Source organism: Aethalodelphis obliquidens, unplaced genomic scaffold, assembly GCF_003676395.1.
Source record: "Aethalodelphis obliquidens isolate GAN/ISIS:26980383/991018 unplaced genomic scaffold, ASM367639v1 scaffold13, whole genome shotgun sequence".
NCBI classification, from domain to species: domain Eukaryota; kingdom Metazoa; phylum Chordata; class Mammalia; order Artiodactyla; family Delphinidae; genus Aethalodelphis; species Aethalodelphis obliquidens.
The window spans coordinates 22926678-22945350 of NW_020837957.1; the positions used below are offsets into that span (position 1 = coordinate 22926678).

At 34.4% G+C, this 18673-nt stretch overlaps 1 protein-coding gene across 1 annotated transcript in view; it reads left to right on the forward strand.

The window, feature by feature from the left end:
* Positions 1 to 18673, forward strand: part of LOC113624273 (calcium-activated chloride channel regulator 1-like) — a 74056-nt gene that overhangs the window by 6128 nt on the left and 49255 nt on the right. The window contains 10 exon segments of the mRNA XM_027113938.1: positions 2966 to 3193; positions 4013 to 4157; positions 4369 to 4445; positions 7172 to 7349; positions 8778 to 8878; positions 9235 to 9459; positions 9589 to 9704; positions 9706 to 9857; positions 10414 to 10584; positions 11449 to 11685. Of these exon segments, the coding sequence (XP_026969739.1) occupies positions 2966 to 3193; positions 4013 to 4157; positions 4369 to 4445; positions 7172 to 7349; positions 8778 to 8878; positions 9235 to 9459; positions 9589 to 9704; positions 9706 to 9857; positions 10414 to 10584; positions 11449 to 11685 (1630 nt within the window).

Here is an 18673-nt window from a genome sequence, read left to right on the forward strand (position 1 = left end):
TTTACAGTGTTATTGCTGTTAGTTTTATAAGAGCTAATATAAATAAAGTACGTTTACAGTGCTTAGCACAAGGTAAGTATAACATAAACTTAAAATTTTTTTAATTTATAAAATATTTGGATAATAGGGAATTGTCTCTTTCCCTGGATAAATCCAGCCTTAATTAATGCAAACATATTATAGCTACCTAATGAAAGTTTCGAAACATGTAAAAAAGACTTTAAAATATGAAACATATGAAAGTTATCAAAAACAACAAATCAAAATAAAGTATACTATCTCTAGATAGTAAACTAACATTTGAAAGAAGCAAATTTTCATATACCAAATTACTAGCAACATAGACTTCTATGGGTAGAGGTTTGGAAAGGCCTATTATTTCCAATAGGATTTAAAATTGTTTTGGAGTCTAGGGCATTAATGATGAAGGACCTGAGTAAAAATATAGACTCGATATTTTTTTCTAAAACTCCTAAATGAATCCAGTGAGATATTTAAGTAGAAATTGTTTTCCAGCCTAATAAAACTCCCTCCTGGGAATATCTGAAACATGAATCTAGAAGTTTCACTTTAACTTGCTGAATCTGGATCCACAAAGGCAGCCAAAGTTCAGCATCCAAATAGATATCAGATCATGTGACGCAAGAGGATAATTGGAATATATACTGTCTGTACCAAACTATAAATTCCAAAAGCATTTGACTATGAGGAGATAACTCATGTTGCCTACCTGAAAAATAAATAAAAATGAAAGAAAATCATGTAACTGAAACATGGAGGGCAACTAATTATATAAGATATGGCTCAGAGATAAATACTGTACTTTAACCATATAACTTGTGCATAATAACACAACCTTCTAATTATTGTAACATAGACTAAATATATTGCATAGCATCTGTACCCAGGGCATAAGCTCAGACTCAAGAGAAATATGATCTGAAATAATGAATATTCAAGTCCATGATTTTCTTTCTTTAAAATTCATTATTCCCACTTCATGTCCATGTTAGGAACTGAAAAAATATCGAAATAATTAAAAATAACTGTTCTTGAAGAACTCAATTTAGTGAGAGAAGTAGAGATAAAAGAAAAATAAATATGAATACAAAGTAGGAAGAAGTAGAAACTAAGTGCCATGAGAGTACAGCAAATGTCTCCAATTGAAAGTCAGAAAATTGTGTCTAATGAGATGAGTTTTGAGCTGGGATTTGGAAATAAAATTAGTATGAACTTGCTAAAGCAGGAAGGGGAAGGGTATTCTAGGCAAAGAAACAGGTTTACAGAAACAAAGATGGAAAAATACAGGGATGAGAGGGAAGGGATAATGGGATAATATGTATACATATAGCTGATTCACTTTGTTACACAGCAGAAACTAACACAACATTGTAAAGCAATTATACTCCACTAAAGATGTAAAAAGAAAGAAAGAAAGAAAAAAGATTTTAAAAAATAAGAAAAATACAGGATGCCACACATGACTGTACAAGTTGAGCACTGCCCAAATTACTTGCATCATGGTCACTAAAGATTTTCATATTTATTAGAACACTTTTCAGGTAGACAGCAATAAAAGAACTTGAGAAAAGGGGACCTTTTTCTAATTTGCACAATTTTCCTTTTCCATTTGTATTAGCGAGAGCCTTGTGAAAGTTTCTGGCATACTCTAAGGACAGGAGAAAGTTCAATGTTCTATAAGCAAAGCATACATGGTGAGGAAGAAGCAAGAAATGAAATTGAAACACAAAATTGGAACCTACAAAACTAAGGTATTTGGATTTTATTTTATCAACTTCAGTCTAGTGATGTAACCAGCTTATCCTTTCAGGATGATAATTCTACTGACTGTGAAAAACAAAAGGAAGTGAGATAGTGGAGGCAGGGAGACCAGTTGGAGGGCCATGGCAATAGGCAGATAAGAGACCTGAAGGCCCTGAATAAAGGCAGTGACAGTAGCAAGAGGAGCCACATTTGGTAGGCATTTCATATCATCAAGTTGATTATAAATCACTGCTTTGACTGAAAACTATATTTTTCTCCCATCCAATATAACCCCTTCTGAAAAATGTAGATCAGAAACTTAACAGAAGGAAAACAAACTCTTAAAACTTGAATAAAAGGTGTTCAGGTTTAATAATTTAGTTCTAAATCTGAGCTTACAGCAGGAGATTTATATGAGGAGGGCATTAAAAAAACAAAATGATATTTATAAAGCTGAGGCTTTACTGCAAGACGAATTCTTTCCTGAATGCTACTAGTTTATGCTAGTGTTTTTCCAAGTTACTAGGTTTCAAAACTTGGAGGATTTTCATAGATTCTATAGTAATGAAATATCATTTGGCAGAATTACTGGATACAACTCACCATTTGCAACTCAAAGAGAAGCAATCACATTTCCTCATTTTCTTCCCACATTTTCATACTTTTTCGGGAGTATTATTTTATTTATGTCTAAGTTCACCAGAGCCAATTACATTTGAGATTGTTAGAATATCTGTTCTCAAGTTTTTCAATAAACTATAAAGAGATAGAAAATACTTAGGCAATTAAAGAAGGCCATTTTCTTTACTCCACTTTTAGGGGGAAGCTAGAAATTACTGCAAATCCTGTCCCTTTTTCCATTAAAGTTATTTCAAGGCTTGAGTCGCCCAAGAGTCTAGAAGGGAAAGTAAGAAGTTAGCTTAAGCAGTTGCGTCAGCCGCCATCATCCCCTAGTGCTATGATCTACCTATACCCAAAAGAATTACCAAATAAATTTCCAGTGCATATTGATGGTTTTAATTTGCTTTTTCTCCATTCAAGTATGCAAAATGGATGTGAGAATGTTAGATTATGAAATAATTTTTAATTGTCAGGAGATAAAATCTGTGGAGGATGTACAAGGCAGCCAACTGTATATTTGGAAAGGAAGGTAATGCCTCATCAGTTACCGTACTACTGTCTTTCAACTGATTTTTCCCAGGTGACTGAATTTTGTACAGAAAAAACACACGATACAGAAGCTCCAAACCTACAAAACAAAATGTGCAATGGCAGAACCACGTGGGATGTAATCATGGACTCTGATGACTTTCAGAATATATCTCCTATGAGAGAAATGAATCCACCGACTCATCCTACATTTTCGTTACTCAAGTCCAAACAGCGGGTAGTCTGTTCGTTACTTGATAAATCTGGAAGCATGAATTCAGTAACACGTTTATTTGTTAGCTCTCCTAAATTAGGTATTTAAGCTAATAGAAATATAATTTAATCTTAGGTTTAGTTCTACTAAGCTAACTAAAAAATATTTTTATTATTCTAATAAATTTTAGTACAGTGATTTTACATGGACAAGCACTAGAAGATAATATATTAAAATAAAAATAATTATTATATTAAGGTTATTGGATTACGGATGATGTTTATTCTTTAACTTTTAGTTCTAACAAACTAGAAATAACATAACTGAACAAAAAGAAAAGACGAAAATCATCCATAATTCTACGGAGCATATGTCATTCCTATCTTTTTTCTGTTCATGTATTTTGTTTTTCCTCCTCAGAAATGTGATTATATCTTATATAATGTTTTATAATATGATTTTTTTTACTTACTATACCTTAAACACTCCCCAAGGAAAAAAAACGATTCCATGACACAAGTTTTAATGGTCATATGGTATGCACATATTATAATTTAGTCAAATAAACCCCATTATTGGACATTTTGGTGACTTTCAACTTGTTATCAAAAATTATGTTGCAACAAACATTTTTGTGTGCATTTTAAAATTATTTCCTTACTGTTAAAGAAGAAGGTATAAAATTTTAAGGCTTTTCCAAGTATAATATGACTGATTTTTAAAGTTTTTCTTTAATATTATTTCTTTTTAATATAATGAAGAAGTTAAACTCTAAAATACAGTAATCAATTATTATTATGATCTCTGGCCCATGAACTTTGTCTTTCACCAATCTGTCAAGATTGGAGGAAACTCAGGAATTGTTCAGACATCTTTTTCTTACAGGAAGACTGTCTCTTTCGAATGGATCAAGCAGCAGAACTACACTTGATTCAAATTATCAAAAAGGGATCCTTGGTTGGGATGGTTACATTTGACAGTGTTGCTGAAATCCGAAATCATCTAACAAAAATAACTGATGATGGGCTTCCCTGGTGGCGCAGTGGTTGAGAGTCCGCCTGCCGATGCAGGCGACACGGGATCGTGTCCCGGTGTGGGAAGATCCCACATGCCGCGGAGCAGCTGGGCCCGTGAGCCATGGCCGCTGAGCCTGTGCGTCCGGAGCCTGTGCTCCGCAACGGGAGAGGCCACAACAGTGAGAGGCCCGCATACCAAAAAAAAAACAAAAAACAAAAAAACTGATGATGATGTTTACCGAAATCTGCCTCAAGCTGATGGTGGAACTTCAGTTTGCAGGGGACTCAAAGCAGGATTCCAGGTAAGATAAGAATGCTTTTCTAAATATCACTTGCCATTTATCATTGCTTTTAATTTTGTCCAGCTCTCTTGGAACAAGGGTCATGAGCTTAGAGGTCCCTCACTTAAATAATTTTTAAAGACCTTCTGTTGTCTATTGTTCATAGCTGGATCCTCTCTGAGTGTGGTTATTTCACCCACATGCTCCTGAGGAACTGAGTTGTGCTGAGGAGTGGTTAAAGGGAAGAAAAATCCTGTGTGCACATAATCATCATTACTTAGTTAGGAGCTCCTCATTTCTTTATCACTCCTATAGTCTGAATTTCTATGAGGAGAAAATAATGCTGTTAAGGGGACTGTGGAAGAGGGAGATTACTAATATTTTTATATTACGGATAAAGAAAACCCCAGTTCATCAAGTTAAATTGACATTTAAAAATCACAAAGATAGAGGTAGTTCCTCAAGTATAGTACCAAACTCAAGACAGATGCATAGAAGTTTAATGAAATAAAAATTGTGAACTATATTAAAACACCTTCAGTATTCATCTGAATTTCTTCCAACCTAAGACAGCCTCTATTTAAGCCTATTTATATTCTTTTTCAGTGAAAGGAAAACCGTTTCCTTTCACTGACCCTCTCATTGCCTCAGCTACAAAGTGGAGACTGTTACTCTTATTTTGGCCACTAGTTAATATCGTCTCTTAGCTTTCCTCATGATATCTGTTTCCTGTAAATCATATTGCTTTAAGAAAACACACAAGTTCTAGATTCAGACAAACCTGGAATTCTGGTTCTATTATGCCCTAGCTAAATGACTGTGGGTGAGTTACTCAACTAAGAAAGTCTCAGTTTCCTCAATTAATGAAATGTGGAAAATAACAGAACCTATCTCATTTAATAGGAACTATGTCAGATAAATAAGGGCTCCCCTAATGTTCATAGCAGCATCATTTACAATAGCCATGATATGGAAGCAATCCAAGTGTTCATCAAGAGATGAATGAATAAAGAAGATGTAGGGTGTATGTATATATATATATAATACATATATACAATGCAATATTACTCAGCCATAAGAAAGAATGGAATTCTTCCATTTGCAACAATGTGGATGGACGTAGAGGGTATGATGCTTAGGAAAATAAGTCAGACAGAGAAAGACAAAAACTCTGTTATCAATTATATGTAGAATCTAGAAAATAACACAAACGGATGTATAGAACAAAACAGAACAGACTCACAGATATAGAGAACAATCTAGTGGTTACCAGTGGGGAGAGGAAAGGGAAAGGTGCAAGATTAGGGTATGGTATTAAGAGATAAAACTACTACATATAAAATAAGTAAGCAACAAGGATATATTGTATAGCACTGGGAAATATAGCCATTATTTTGTAATAACTTTAAATAGAGTATAATTCATAAAAAGAGTGAATTACTATGTTGTACACCTGAAACTTTGTAAACTTTTAACATTGTAAATCAACTATAATTCAATAAAAAAGATAAACAAGTGCTCAAGAAAGGATTGCTATTATAAAAATCATAATTCTCATATATGTCTATTCACTTCTAAAATATGACAGTACTATATCTTGGGAATATGTAATGTTTGCGCATGTTGGTTCATACATGTTTTTCTTAATATGTTTTGATATATATCTATGACATTTTGACCACAGAGTCTATTACTGAAGAGATTATATCAAATTACATTCAGACATATAAAAAACCTCTGTTACTCATGTAAAGAAACCATATCAACATATAAGCTTTTACTTACAGAATCATAATAATATCTGAAATTTATTGAGCATATACTGCATCAGTGCCTACGTTAAATGCTTTACATTCATGATCTTACTTTATCATTACCATTAATGTTTTAGTCAGGCACTATTTTTATGCCCATTTTGCACATAAAGAAACTGAGGTTCAGAGTAATTAAATATCTTTCTCAAGATCATAGAGTCAGTAATTGGTAAATCTGTTCTTTCTTACTCCAAAGTTCAAAAAGGTAATCATTACAGTGAGCTATTTATAAACTCTATTATAAATATATATTCATATATATGAATGATAGAGAAACTAAACACTAGCTATTCTATTTAGCAAATGGCGGAGCTAGAATTTACTCTCAATTTGTTTGAGTAAATTGTCTTAGCCACTACTTTTGGTAAAAATCAGGAAAATACCCCCCAAATTATAATACTTGATAAATTCAGGAACTTCTTTCTTCATGACAGGTCAATGTTTTTTCCAGGAAATCCTGAGATTCTTCAATTAGCAACTAAAATGCGTTAAAAGGCACATCACATCATTTAACTTTGAACACCTGCCTTCAGTCACGGCTTTACAAATGTTGTCTAGTGTGCAAACTTCCAAACTGCCTGGGTCATTTGCCTCTACCCCAAGTATCTCCTGGGATAATAAAAATAGCTAACATTCATTGAGTACTTACTATGGGTTAGACATTTTTCTCAGTGTTTTATTCTTTCTCTCTTGGGTAGCTTAAGTATATGTGAAAGCACTGTTAACATTCTGCCTTTGGAAACCTACAAGACCATTCTACATTACACTCATTTCCAAACCAACAAAACCTGGAATTACAACACAAAGTTTCCTTTTGCCTATTCTGATGCATAGGCCTAAAAACTTCTCCAAGACTAAAGAACAGATTTATTCTTAGTTTAATTTATTTAGATATTATATTCTATAATTAATAATCTGGTTTTTTACTATCAGGCAGTTATCCACAGTAACCAAAGCACTTCTGGTTCTGAAATCATATTACTAACTGATAGGGAAGATAATGAAATAAACTTATGCTCTGAGGAGGTAAAACAAAGTGGTGCGATCATCCACATCATTGCTCTGGGATCTTCTGCTGCCAAAGAACTGGAGACACTGTCAGATATGACAGGTAAACCTTTGGAATAGAGTTTGAAAACACTTTTTCAGTTTCTCTCATTCCAGGGGCTCTTTCCCCTTAAACTACAAACTGCTCAAAATTTTCCTATTCTAAAAAATTAATCTTTGTCCTTTCCTTGTCCTTGTCCTTCAAATTAATATATTTCCTCTCCCCACCCCCACTTCTCTCCATTTCTACCTATATTAACTTTTTCTAATATTAGTCAACATTTTCTGTCTTCATTCATTTCTCACCACTTTCTACCAATACTACCAAAATGAAACTTCTTTCTCCATGGTTACTAATGACATTCAACTGCAGTTCCAAAATTCTGGCTCAGCATCTGTCCTGCTCAATCTTAAAGTAGAGATTCAGATAGCCCTATTTCACTGAGGAAGAAATGTAAACCTAGAGAATAGAAATGATTTGCCCAAGGCCAGAGTTAGAGACCTGATTACTGAGTCTTGCTCTCTGAAATCCATTCTTTTCCAGCTCCTGACACCTAAGTTATCTCCCTCTTCATTAACTCCTGTATCACTTATTTTCTGCACTTAATCAATTTTTACTTTATTCTAAACTGTCACTCTCTAATTGTTTTGGTATATCTTAGATATAATTAGAAAATAAGCAGCTAGTTTAAAAATTGTCTTTAATTTTCATAATGTTATTTGGTGATTAGACCAGCTTTACTAATGTGGAAAGTACTTAAATCTAATGATTGATATAAAAATAATATTTGGCTAGTTTTTTTCTTTGTTCTAACATATTTTGAGCAAGGTTTAGTTATTGTAGGATTACATCTAGGATACTGATATATTAAAAGTTCCTAAGGTCTGGGAAATTCATCTTCTGTAAGTTTAAAAAAGAAAAATTTTAATGTATTTTATAGTATATTGATAAGAGTATAATAGAAAACATGATTTTCCCATTTAAAATTAGTATTATATGGAATATTACTCAGCCATAAAAAAGAACAAAATAATGCCATTTGCAGCAACAAGGATGGACCTAGAAGTTGTCATACTGAGTGAAGCAAGTCAGACAGAGAAAGACAAATATCATATGATATCGCTTATAAGTGGAATCTAAAAAAAATGGTACAAATAAACTTATTTACAAAACAGAAAGAGTCACAGATGTAGAAAACAAACTTATGGTTACCAGGGGCAAAAGCAGTGGGAGGGATAAATTGGGAGACTGGGATTGACATATATACACTACTATATATAAAATAGATAACTAATAAGGACCTACTGCATAGCACAGGGGACTCTACTCAACAGGGAAGAGAATCTAAAAAAGATTGGATATATGTATATGTATAACTGATTCACTTTGCTGTATACCTGAAACTAACACAACATTGTGAATCAACTAGACTCCAATAAAAATTTAAAAAATAAAATTAGTATTATAAAGGTAAATAAAATTCCATTTTAGGAGGACATCATTTTTATGCCAATAAAGACATAAATGGCCTTACTAATGCTTTCAGTAGAATTTCATCTAGAAGTGGCAGCATCACTCAGCAGGCTATTCAGGTCAGTATCTTTAAAAAAATTCTTTGCCTTTTTACACTTGTAATAACTTTTTGTTATCCTAAATAGTAACTTCTTTCTCTAATAAATAACTATTCTGCCTGAAAACATTTCAGGTGTAACATCCTTATTGAATTTGCTTTTTGTGATACTTATAGTCACTTTTTCTTTTGATTTTTCTATTTTTTATCAGTATAAATGCTTTTTATTTGCAAAATTCTTCAAAATAATTCTTAGTTATTTTAATTGAAATCTTAAAAGTATATTTAGAATTACTCTGAACTGACTAAACTTTGAAATGTTACTAACTGTAATAACAAATCAGTTTCACATGTTTGTTGTTTTTATTTATGTAACAGTTGGAAAGCAAAGCCTTGACAATTACAGGAAGGAAATGGATAAATGGTACAGTGCCTATGGACAGTACAATTGGAAATGCCACTTTCTTTGTTGTCACATGGACAATACAAAAGCCAGAAATTCTTCTCCAAGGTCCACAAGGAAAGAAATATAAAACCTCAGATTTCAAAGAAGATAAGCTAAATATTCGATCTGCTTGTCTTCGAATACCAGGTATTGCAGAAGTAAGAATATTTTTAAAATTTTCTCCATGCTTTATCAACCAATTTTGAGGAAAAAATGAAGATAACATCATATACAGGAGTAGGAAGATATTACAAAACCTCTCAAATAGCTATTTTTAAAATTTTCAGACAGGTACTTGGACTTACAGCCTTCTAAATAATCATGCCAGCCCTCAAATGCAAACGGTGACAGTGACTACTCGAGCAAGAAGTCCTACTACACTCCCAGTAATTGAAACAGGTCACAAGTCAAACTACAGCCCATTACCCTAACCCACTGATTGTTTATGCACAAGTCAGTCAAGGGTTTTTGCCTGTACTGGGAATCAATGTAACAGCCATTATAGAAACCGAAGATGGACATCAAGTAACATTAGAGCTATGGGACAACGGTGCAGGTAATAAGAATCTGCGTCAACTTCCACTGAACTTAAAATCCTACTATAATCACATGACGTAGAAGTCAATATTTCCTATATATGCTAATGAAACATATTTTAAGTGATTTTAATGTTTTTAAAACTTTTTAACTTTTCAATTAGTTATCTTGTCTAGGCATAAACATGAGCACATTTATCTTCTTTAAATTTTATGAACAATTTTGCCTTTCCCATGTAACAAGAGTACAGTTTTTCTCTATTTTCATTACTGTCGGTGTTTTGCATATGCTTTCTGCAGTTTAGTTATATTTTCCTTATTTTGTTAGGAGTCTCTTATGAAATAATAATAGCTAATATTAATTGAATGCTTACCATGAATTAGACTTTTCCAAAGTCAAAGTTTGGCAAGTGGCCAAGCCAGGCTTTGAACCCAAGTAGTTTGATTCTAGGGCTCATGTGCTTAAAAAATTGTGCTATACTATTGCCCAAAATAGCTTCCATCACTAGTGCTCATGAAGTTGATATTGTCATTTTTACTTTGTTGTTATGTCTAATATTACATTTCAATATCAAGGTACTGATACTGTCAAGAATGATGGCATCTACTCAAGATATTTTACAGATTATCATGGAAGCGGTAGATACAGTTTAAAAGGACATGCCCAGGAAAGAAACAACATGGCTAGGCTAAGTTTAAGACAACAACAGAACAAAGCTCTGTACATACCAGGCTATGTTGAAAATGGTAAGTGGCATTAAAATAGAAATGTGTCATTTATTTAGGTAAATTATATGTGGCAAGCATTTAAATTATAATGTACTATGGAAAACCTAGTTATATAATCACCTTTATGTTTCAAAACCATACTTATGTTAACAGACCTAGCATAGGACTATGCTTCCAATATGTTTTGTTTACATCTCCTTCGGTTCATTTACATTGAAAAAAAATTACTCAGCACCTCCTAGGTGGCAAGCATTTTGCTAGATGCTGGAGCTACAGAGATAAATAAGTTGCCATCCTTGTCCTTGAAGAATTTACAGTCAAGAAGTAAAGATGGATAGGTTAAAAGATAGTACTAACATTGCACGTCTCCTCATCAATTTTATTTATTTTTTAAAAAATATTTATTTGGCTGCATTGGGTCGTAGTTGCAGGATCTTCATTTGCAGCATGTGGGATCTTTTGTTGTGGCACGTGGGCTCTTCATTGCGGCACAGGCTCTTCGTTTTGGGGCACGAGCTCCTCTCTAGTTAGACCCTGTGGGCTCAGTAGCAGCAGTGAGCGGGCTCTCTAGTTGTGGCACACGGGCTCTTGAGTGCATAGACTTAGTCACCCCACAGCATGTGGAATATTAGTTCCCAAACCAGGGATCGCACCCATGTCCCCTACTTTGGAGGCGGATTCTTACCCACTGGACCACCAGGGAAGTCCCTCCTCATCAATCTTTAAATGACACCAATAAAACAAGCTTTTTTTTCACTAAAAGCTGTTACTTTTTCAATGGCTGCTATCAATCAATATTAACCCTCTACAGCTGCAAATGAGATTATGAAATAAAGAATAGGTATCACAATATGAAAAGTTACAAAATTGCTGTTTTGGTAGGTAAAATTATACGGAACTGGCCCAGACTTGGAGTCAAAGGTGACGTGGCAAAAGTTGAAATGGACTTTAGCAGACTAACCTCTAGAGTGTCGTTTACTGTATCAGGAGCTCCTCCTCCTGGTAATCACCCTCACATGTTCCCACCCGCTAAAATTACAGACCTTGAGGCTAAGTTTAAAGAAGATCATATTCAACTTTCATGGACAGCCCCTAGCAATGTCCCAGATAAAGAAAACGGTAAGTTTCATATTACATTTATAAATATCATATACTAAAAGAAATCCCACTGGTTTTCATTTGCTAAAAATTTTCTAATGTCTTATTTATATATAATATGTATAGATTGTCTACTATGGGCCACCTATTTTCATATGTGAAAACTTAAGCTGCAAGAGATAATGAACTAGACCAAAGTACTTCACATTAAATAAATTATAAGTCTAACTCACTCTCGTCAGATTCTGTTGTGCCAAACTGCCTCTCACAGTATGAACCATCTTAGAAATTACTTGGAGAAGACTGACTTAAGAGCTTTCTGTTGCATCCCTTTCCCCCTAACAGGGAAAACGTTTTCTAAGTATTTCTGTACTTGCACAATTTCATTCATTGATTGACCTTTTGTTGAATTTTCAAATACTATTAGGTTCTTTTTTTTTTTTTTTAAGATTTGTGCACTCAGAGGGAAAACAGCAGAAGCAAGAAAAACCACAATACTGCCACCTGTGGAACAAAAACCACATTCACAGAAAGTCAGACAAGATGAAAAGGCAGAGGGCTATGTACCAGATGAAGGAACAAGATGAAACCCCAGAAAAACAACCAAATGAAGTGGACATAGGCAACCTTCCAGAAAAAGAATTCAGAATAATGATAGTGAAGATGATCCAGGACCTCGGAAAAAGAATGGAGGCAAAGATCGAGAAGATGCAAGAAATGTTTAACAAAGACCTAGAAGAATTAAACAAACAAACAGAGATGAACAATACAATAACTGAAATGAAAACTACACTAGAAAGAACCAATAGCAGAATAACTGAGGCAGAAGAACGGATAAGTGACCTGGAAGACAGAATGGTGGAATTCACTGCTACAGAACAGAATAAAGAAAAACGAATGAAAAGAAATGAAGACAGCCTAAGAGACCTCTAGGACAATATGAAACACAACAACATTCGCATTATAGGGGTCCCAGAAGGAGAAGAGACAGAGAAAGGACCCGGAAAATACTTGAAGAGATTATAGTCGAAAACTTCCCTAACATGGGAAAGGAAATAGCCACCCAAGTCCAGGAAGCGCAGAGAGTCCCAGGCAGGATAAACCCAAGGAGAAACACACTGAGACACATAGTACTCAGATTGGCAAAAATTAAAGACAAAGAAAAATTATTGAAAGCAGCAAGGGAAAAATGACAAATAACATACAAGGGAACTCCCATAAGGTCAACAGTTGATTTCTCAGCAGAAACTCTACAATCCAGAAGGGAGTGGCATGATATACTTAAAGTGATGAAAGGGAAAAACCTACAACCAAGACTACTCTACCCGGCAAGGATCTCATTCAGATTCGATGGAGAAATAAAAAGCTTTACAAACAAGCAAAAGCTAAGAGAATTCAGCACCACCAAACCAGCTCTAGAACAAATGCAAAAGGAACTTCTCTATGTGGGAAACACAAGAGAAGAAAAGGACCTACAAAAACAAACCCAAAACAATTAAGAAAATGGTAATAGGAACATACATATCGATAATTACCTTAAACGTGAATGGATTAAATGCTCCACTCAAAGGACACAGGCTTGCTGAATGGATACAAAAACAAGACCCATATATATGGTGTCTACAAGAGACCCCACTTTAGACCTAGGGACACATACAGACTGAAAGTGAGGGGATGGAAAAAGATATTCCATGTAAGGGAAATCAAAAGAAAGCTGGACTAGCAATACTCATATCAGATAAAATAGACTTTAAGATAAAGAATGTTACAAGAGACAAGGAAGGACACTACATAAGATCAAGGTATCAATACAAGAAGAAGATATAACAATTATAAATATATATGCACCCAACATAGAAGCACCTCAATACATAAGGCAACTGCTAACAGGTCTAAAAGAGAAAATCGACAGTAACACAAAAATAGTGGGGGACTTTAACACCTCACTTACACCAATGGACAGATCATCCAAAGTGAAAATAAATATAAAAGGTTTTGTATAAAAAATAAATTAAATTAAATTTAAAATTTTTTTAAAATTATATAACTTGCACTTAGTTGAGTGCACAAATCTTTTTTTTTATAGATAGCAGGCTCTTATTAGTCATCAATTTTATACACATCAGGGTATACATGTCAATCCCAATCACCCAATTCACCACACCACCACCACCACCACCCCGCTGCTTTCCCCACTTGGTGTCCATACGTTTGTGCTCTACATCTGTGTCTGTATTTCTGCCCTGCAAACTGGTTCATCTGTACCATTTTTCTAGATTCCACATATATGCGTGAATATACGGTATTTGTTTTTCTCTTTCTGACTTACTTCACTCTGTATGACAGTCTCTAGATCCATCCACATCTCTACAAATGACCCAATTGTGTTCCTTTTTATGGCTGAGTAACATTCCATTGTATATATGTACCACATCCTCTTTATCCATTCGTCTGTCGATGGGCATTTAGGTTGCTTCCATGACCAGGCTATTGTAAATAGTGCTGCAATGAACATTGGGATGCATGTGTCTTTTTGAATTATAGTTTTCTCTGGGTTTACGCCCAGTAGTGAGATTGCTGGGTCATATGGTAATTCTATTTTTAGTTTTTTAAGGAACCTCCATACTGTGCTCCATAGTGGCTGTATCAATTTACATTCCCACCAACAATGCAAGAGGGTTCCCTTTTCTCCACACCCTCTCCAGCATTTGTTGTTTGTAGATTTTCTGATGATGCCCATTCTAACTGGTGTGAGGTGATACCTCATTGTAGTTTTGATTTGCATTTCTCTAATAATTAGTGATGTTGAGCAGCTTTTCATGTGCTTGTTGGCCATCTGTATATCTTCTTTGGAGAAATGTCTATTTAGGTCTTCTGCCCATTTTTGGATTGGGTTGTTTGTTTTTTTAATATTGAGCTGCATGAGCTGTTTATATATTTTGGAGATTAATCCTTTGTCCGTGGATTCGTTTGCAAATATTTTCTCCCATTCTGAGGGCTGTCTTTTCATCTTGATTGTAGTTTGCTTTGCAAAAGCTTTTAAGTTTCATTAGGTCCCATTTGTTTATTTTTGTTTTTATTTCCATTACTCTAGGAGGTGGATCAAAAAAGATCTTGCTGTGATTTATGTCAAAGAGTGTTCTTCCTATGTTTTCCTCTAAGGCTATTAGGTTCTTAAGAAATAATCCTTACTCTCAACAGTTAGTTGAGTGCAGAAGATACTTCCTGCAAATAAACAGATAATTTTACAGAATATGATGAGATATGCCATTGGATGGCCACTTCTGCTTGAGGGTTAAGATCACAAGGTATATCTTAAAAGGCTTTTCAGGGAAGACTATCCCTGACCTAAGGCTTGAAGAATGAGAGAAGTTAGCCAAGTTAAATGAAGATTTCCCAGAGAGAGAGAGGATCTCATGCAGAGATTTGGCTGTGGGGTTTGAATTAGAGTTCAAGGCCAAAATATCTCATTCATTCCACGTTCCTTAGAATAAATTGCCATCATTCCAGTAAGCTTAAATCACTTTCAGCTTTGCTTTAAATTTAACTAAATTAAATTAGTATTTATTGAATGCGTACCATATTCCAGTATTGTGCTAGACTAGTAGATTCTTTTGTGTTTTTTTTTTTTTAATTCATTTTTGGCTACATTGGGTCTTCGTTGCTGCACGCGAATTTCTCTAGTTGCGGCGAGTGGGGGCTACTCGTCATTGTGGTGAGCGGGCTTCTCATTGCAGTGGCTTCTCTTGTTGTGGAGCACAGGCTCTAGGCACGCGGGCTTCAGTTGTTGCAGCACGTGGGCTCAGTAGTTGTGGCTCGGGGCTCTAGAGAGCAGGCTTAGTAGTTGTGGCTCACAGGCTTAGTTGCTCCATGGCATGTGGGATCTTCCTGGACCCGGGCTCGAACCCATGTCCCCTGCATTGGCAGGTGGATTCTTAACTACTGTACCACCAGGGATGCCCTAAACTAGTAGATTCTTATGGGGTAAAGCCAATCTTGCTATTTTCCCTTTAAGGTGGTAAAATGAAAGCAATATGCATATCAATAGACACATATCTCAGAGGTTGTCAGTGCTGAAAAGCCACTTTCAATGCTATTTCTCCTGGGTTATAATAAACCCCTTACTATATGCTCTGAAAAGAAATGATGCTTTTAATCTTTCATTTCCCATGTAGCTATATTTCTTTTTATCATTATTACATAACGAAAAAAAATCATTCTAAAGCCAAAGGAAACATAAAATACCCATGAAGTGCTCTTTGTACTTCAATATTGAGATTCTTATCATGACAGCTCTGAAATACATTATGACCCTTAAAAATACGGTGAAATTTAAAAGAAACTTCCACTGAAAAAGCCATAAATGAAATTATCTGACCAAATGTTTAATTCTGAATTGAATTCAGTTAAGACCAAGCCTTCAGTTCATGATTGGCTTCATAATAAATGTCCCTTATGCTGATTATAGGAACTAAAAGAAGGAAGAAAGTATTTCATACGTACATTGGGAGAGAAAAAAAAAACAAAAAAAACTTCACTGTGTTTAACCTCAAATGCCTCAAATAGGTGGGAGCTGATCGTCCTCTTTCCTTGTGACAAATAGGAAGATACTGTAGTTGCTATCAAATTTTACCCTTAGGCATTGCAAAAGGAGGTAGTAGAAGTATCTCAAAAAATAAATATCTATATATTTTTGAATAAAAACCTTAAATTTTCTGGGACCCAATTTCCATACCTGTCAAATATGCAAATCAGACTAGATGACCTAGAATTACTAAAACAAGTAGATGTAATTCTAATATTTTATGATCCTCTAATTTTGTCATTTTGGGCATCAACTGAATATCTCTATTGTTGTTCAACAAGTAATATTTTTATTAAGGTATAATTGACCTACAACACTATGTTAGTTCCAGGTGCATAACATAGTGATTTGATATATCTATACAATACAAAATGATCACCACTTTAAGTCTAGTTACCATCTGTCACCATACTAAATTACTATAGTATTACTGACTATATTCCCCATGCTGTACATTTCATCCCCATGACTAATCTATTTTTTTAAAGTTTGTACCTCTTAATCTCCCTCACCTATTTAACTCATTCCCCCCACTCCCCTCCCCTTTGGCAAATACTTATTTGTTCTCCATATCTATGAGTCTATTTCTGTTTTGTTATGTTTGTTCATTTGTTTTGTTTTTTAGATTCCACATATAAGTGAAATCATGTGGTATTTGTCCTTTTCTGTCTGACATAATTCACTTAGCATAATACCCTCTAGGTCCATCCATGTTGTCACAAAAGGCAAGACTTCATTATTTTTTATGGCAGAGTAATATTCCATTGTGTATATATACCACATCTTCTTTAACCATTCATCTATCAATGGACACTTAGGTTGTTCCATATCTTGGCTATTGAAAATAATGCTTCAATGAACACAGAAGTGCATATATCATTTTGAATTATAGTTTTTGTTTTCTTAAGAAAAATACCCAGAAGTAGAATTGCTGGATTGTATGGTAGTTCTATTTTTAATTCTTTTAGTAACCTCCATACCATTTTCCATAGTGGCTGCACCAACCAACATTCCCACCAACAGTGCAAGAGGATTCCCTTTTCTCCACATTCTCATCAACACTTGTTATTTGTTGTCTTTTTGATAAAATACATTCTGACAGATGCAAGGTAGTTTTGATTTGCATTTCCCTGATGATTGGTGATGTTGAGCATCTTTTCATGTGTCTGTTGGGGCCTAGAAGTAATTAAGGAGGTCAAATACATGCCCAACACAGTATCAGATACTCTAGTTCATACAAAAAGAGTACTCTAGTTCATACAAAAACATACTTTTGCTCTCAAAAATAATATGTTCAAATTGAAAAGATAAACTGAACCTCTATAAAACTGGAAAACTCCTTTCCATGCAATAAGAGTTCATGGAAGAGAGTCATAAGGGGATGAAATACATGACCAGGACTTCATGAAGAAACTGGACCTCCTGTTGGACCTTGAAGAATGAGTACAATTTGCATAGATAGGGAGAGGGAGGCACATTCCAGGGAGTCATGACAGGGAAAAAAGGAACTAAATAATATGATCAAAGTCAAGAAAGCAAAATTTCACAAGGAAATATTTGAATTAAAGTAAGTGATGGATGGATAGATAGATAGATCGACGTAAATGGAATGCAGAGAGGATGTAAAGAGTAGGGGAATAGATCAGATCAATAAGGCCTATTTATTGAAAGACTAGAATTTTAAGGCACAGGGCCTGAATTTAAAAAAAAAAAAACACTAAATTGAAGTTATTCACCACATGCTTAAAACATCTTCAACACTTCATGAAAAAAATAAAGTCTTCACTTCAAAAAAGACATCTGATGTTTTATTGTTCATGGCATTTCATAATGTGAGAATATATTTCTATATCGATGGCCCTTGTAGATTTCTAAAACCATTTTGAAATGAAACATTTGTCAGCATCTTTCTTTCCTTTCTTGATAAAGTAACAGTAAAAACAGCTAATATTTCAAACATTTATTAACTCCCATTGTGCTAAATACTTTTCATGCATTATCACATATAATGCTCATCACTAGCATTCCGTAGATATTTGTTGAATGAACTGAATGACCGATTCTCTATTTTACAGATAAGAAAACTAAAGGTAAGAAGGGGTAAATAAATTTTTCTTTGTTACAGCCAGAAAATAGTAGAACTAAGGTGCTAATCAAAGTCTGCCTAGCTCCTAAACATGTTTATTTGGTACACATTCCAGCCTCTCTGCCTCCCTTTGCTCTTTATCCTTATCCCTGGCTCCCACTCTACTTATCTGCTCTCTTCCTCACCCATCCCATTACTCTCTCTCAGCTTAATGAGAAATAATACAGGCATAGAGTACTGAATATCTTTACTATACTCAAACATTACTGTGTTCCTTGTTCTAAATTAAAAGTGGACTCAGTTCTTCATATTTCTATTTCTAAAAAGAAATCTAGATT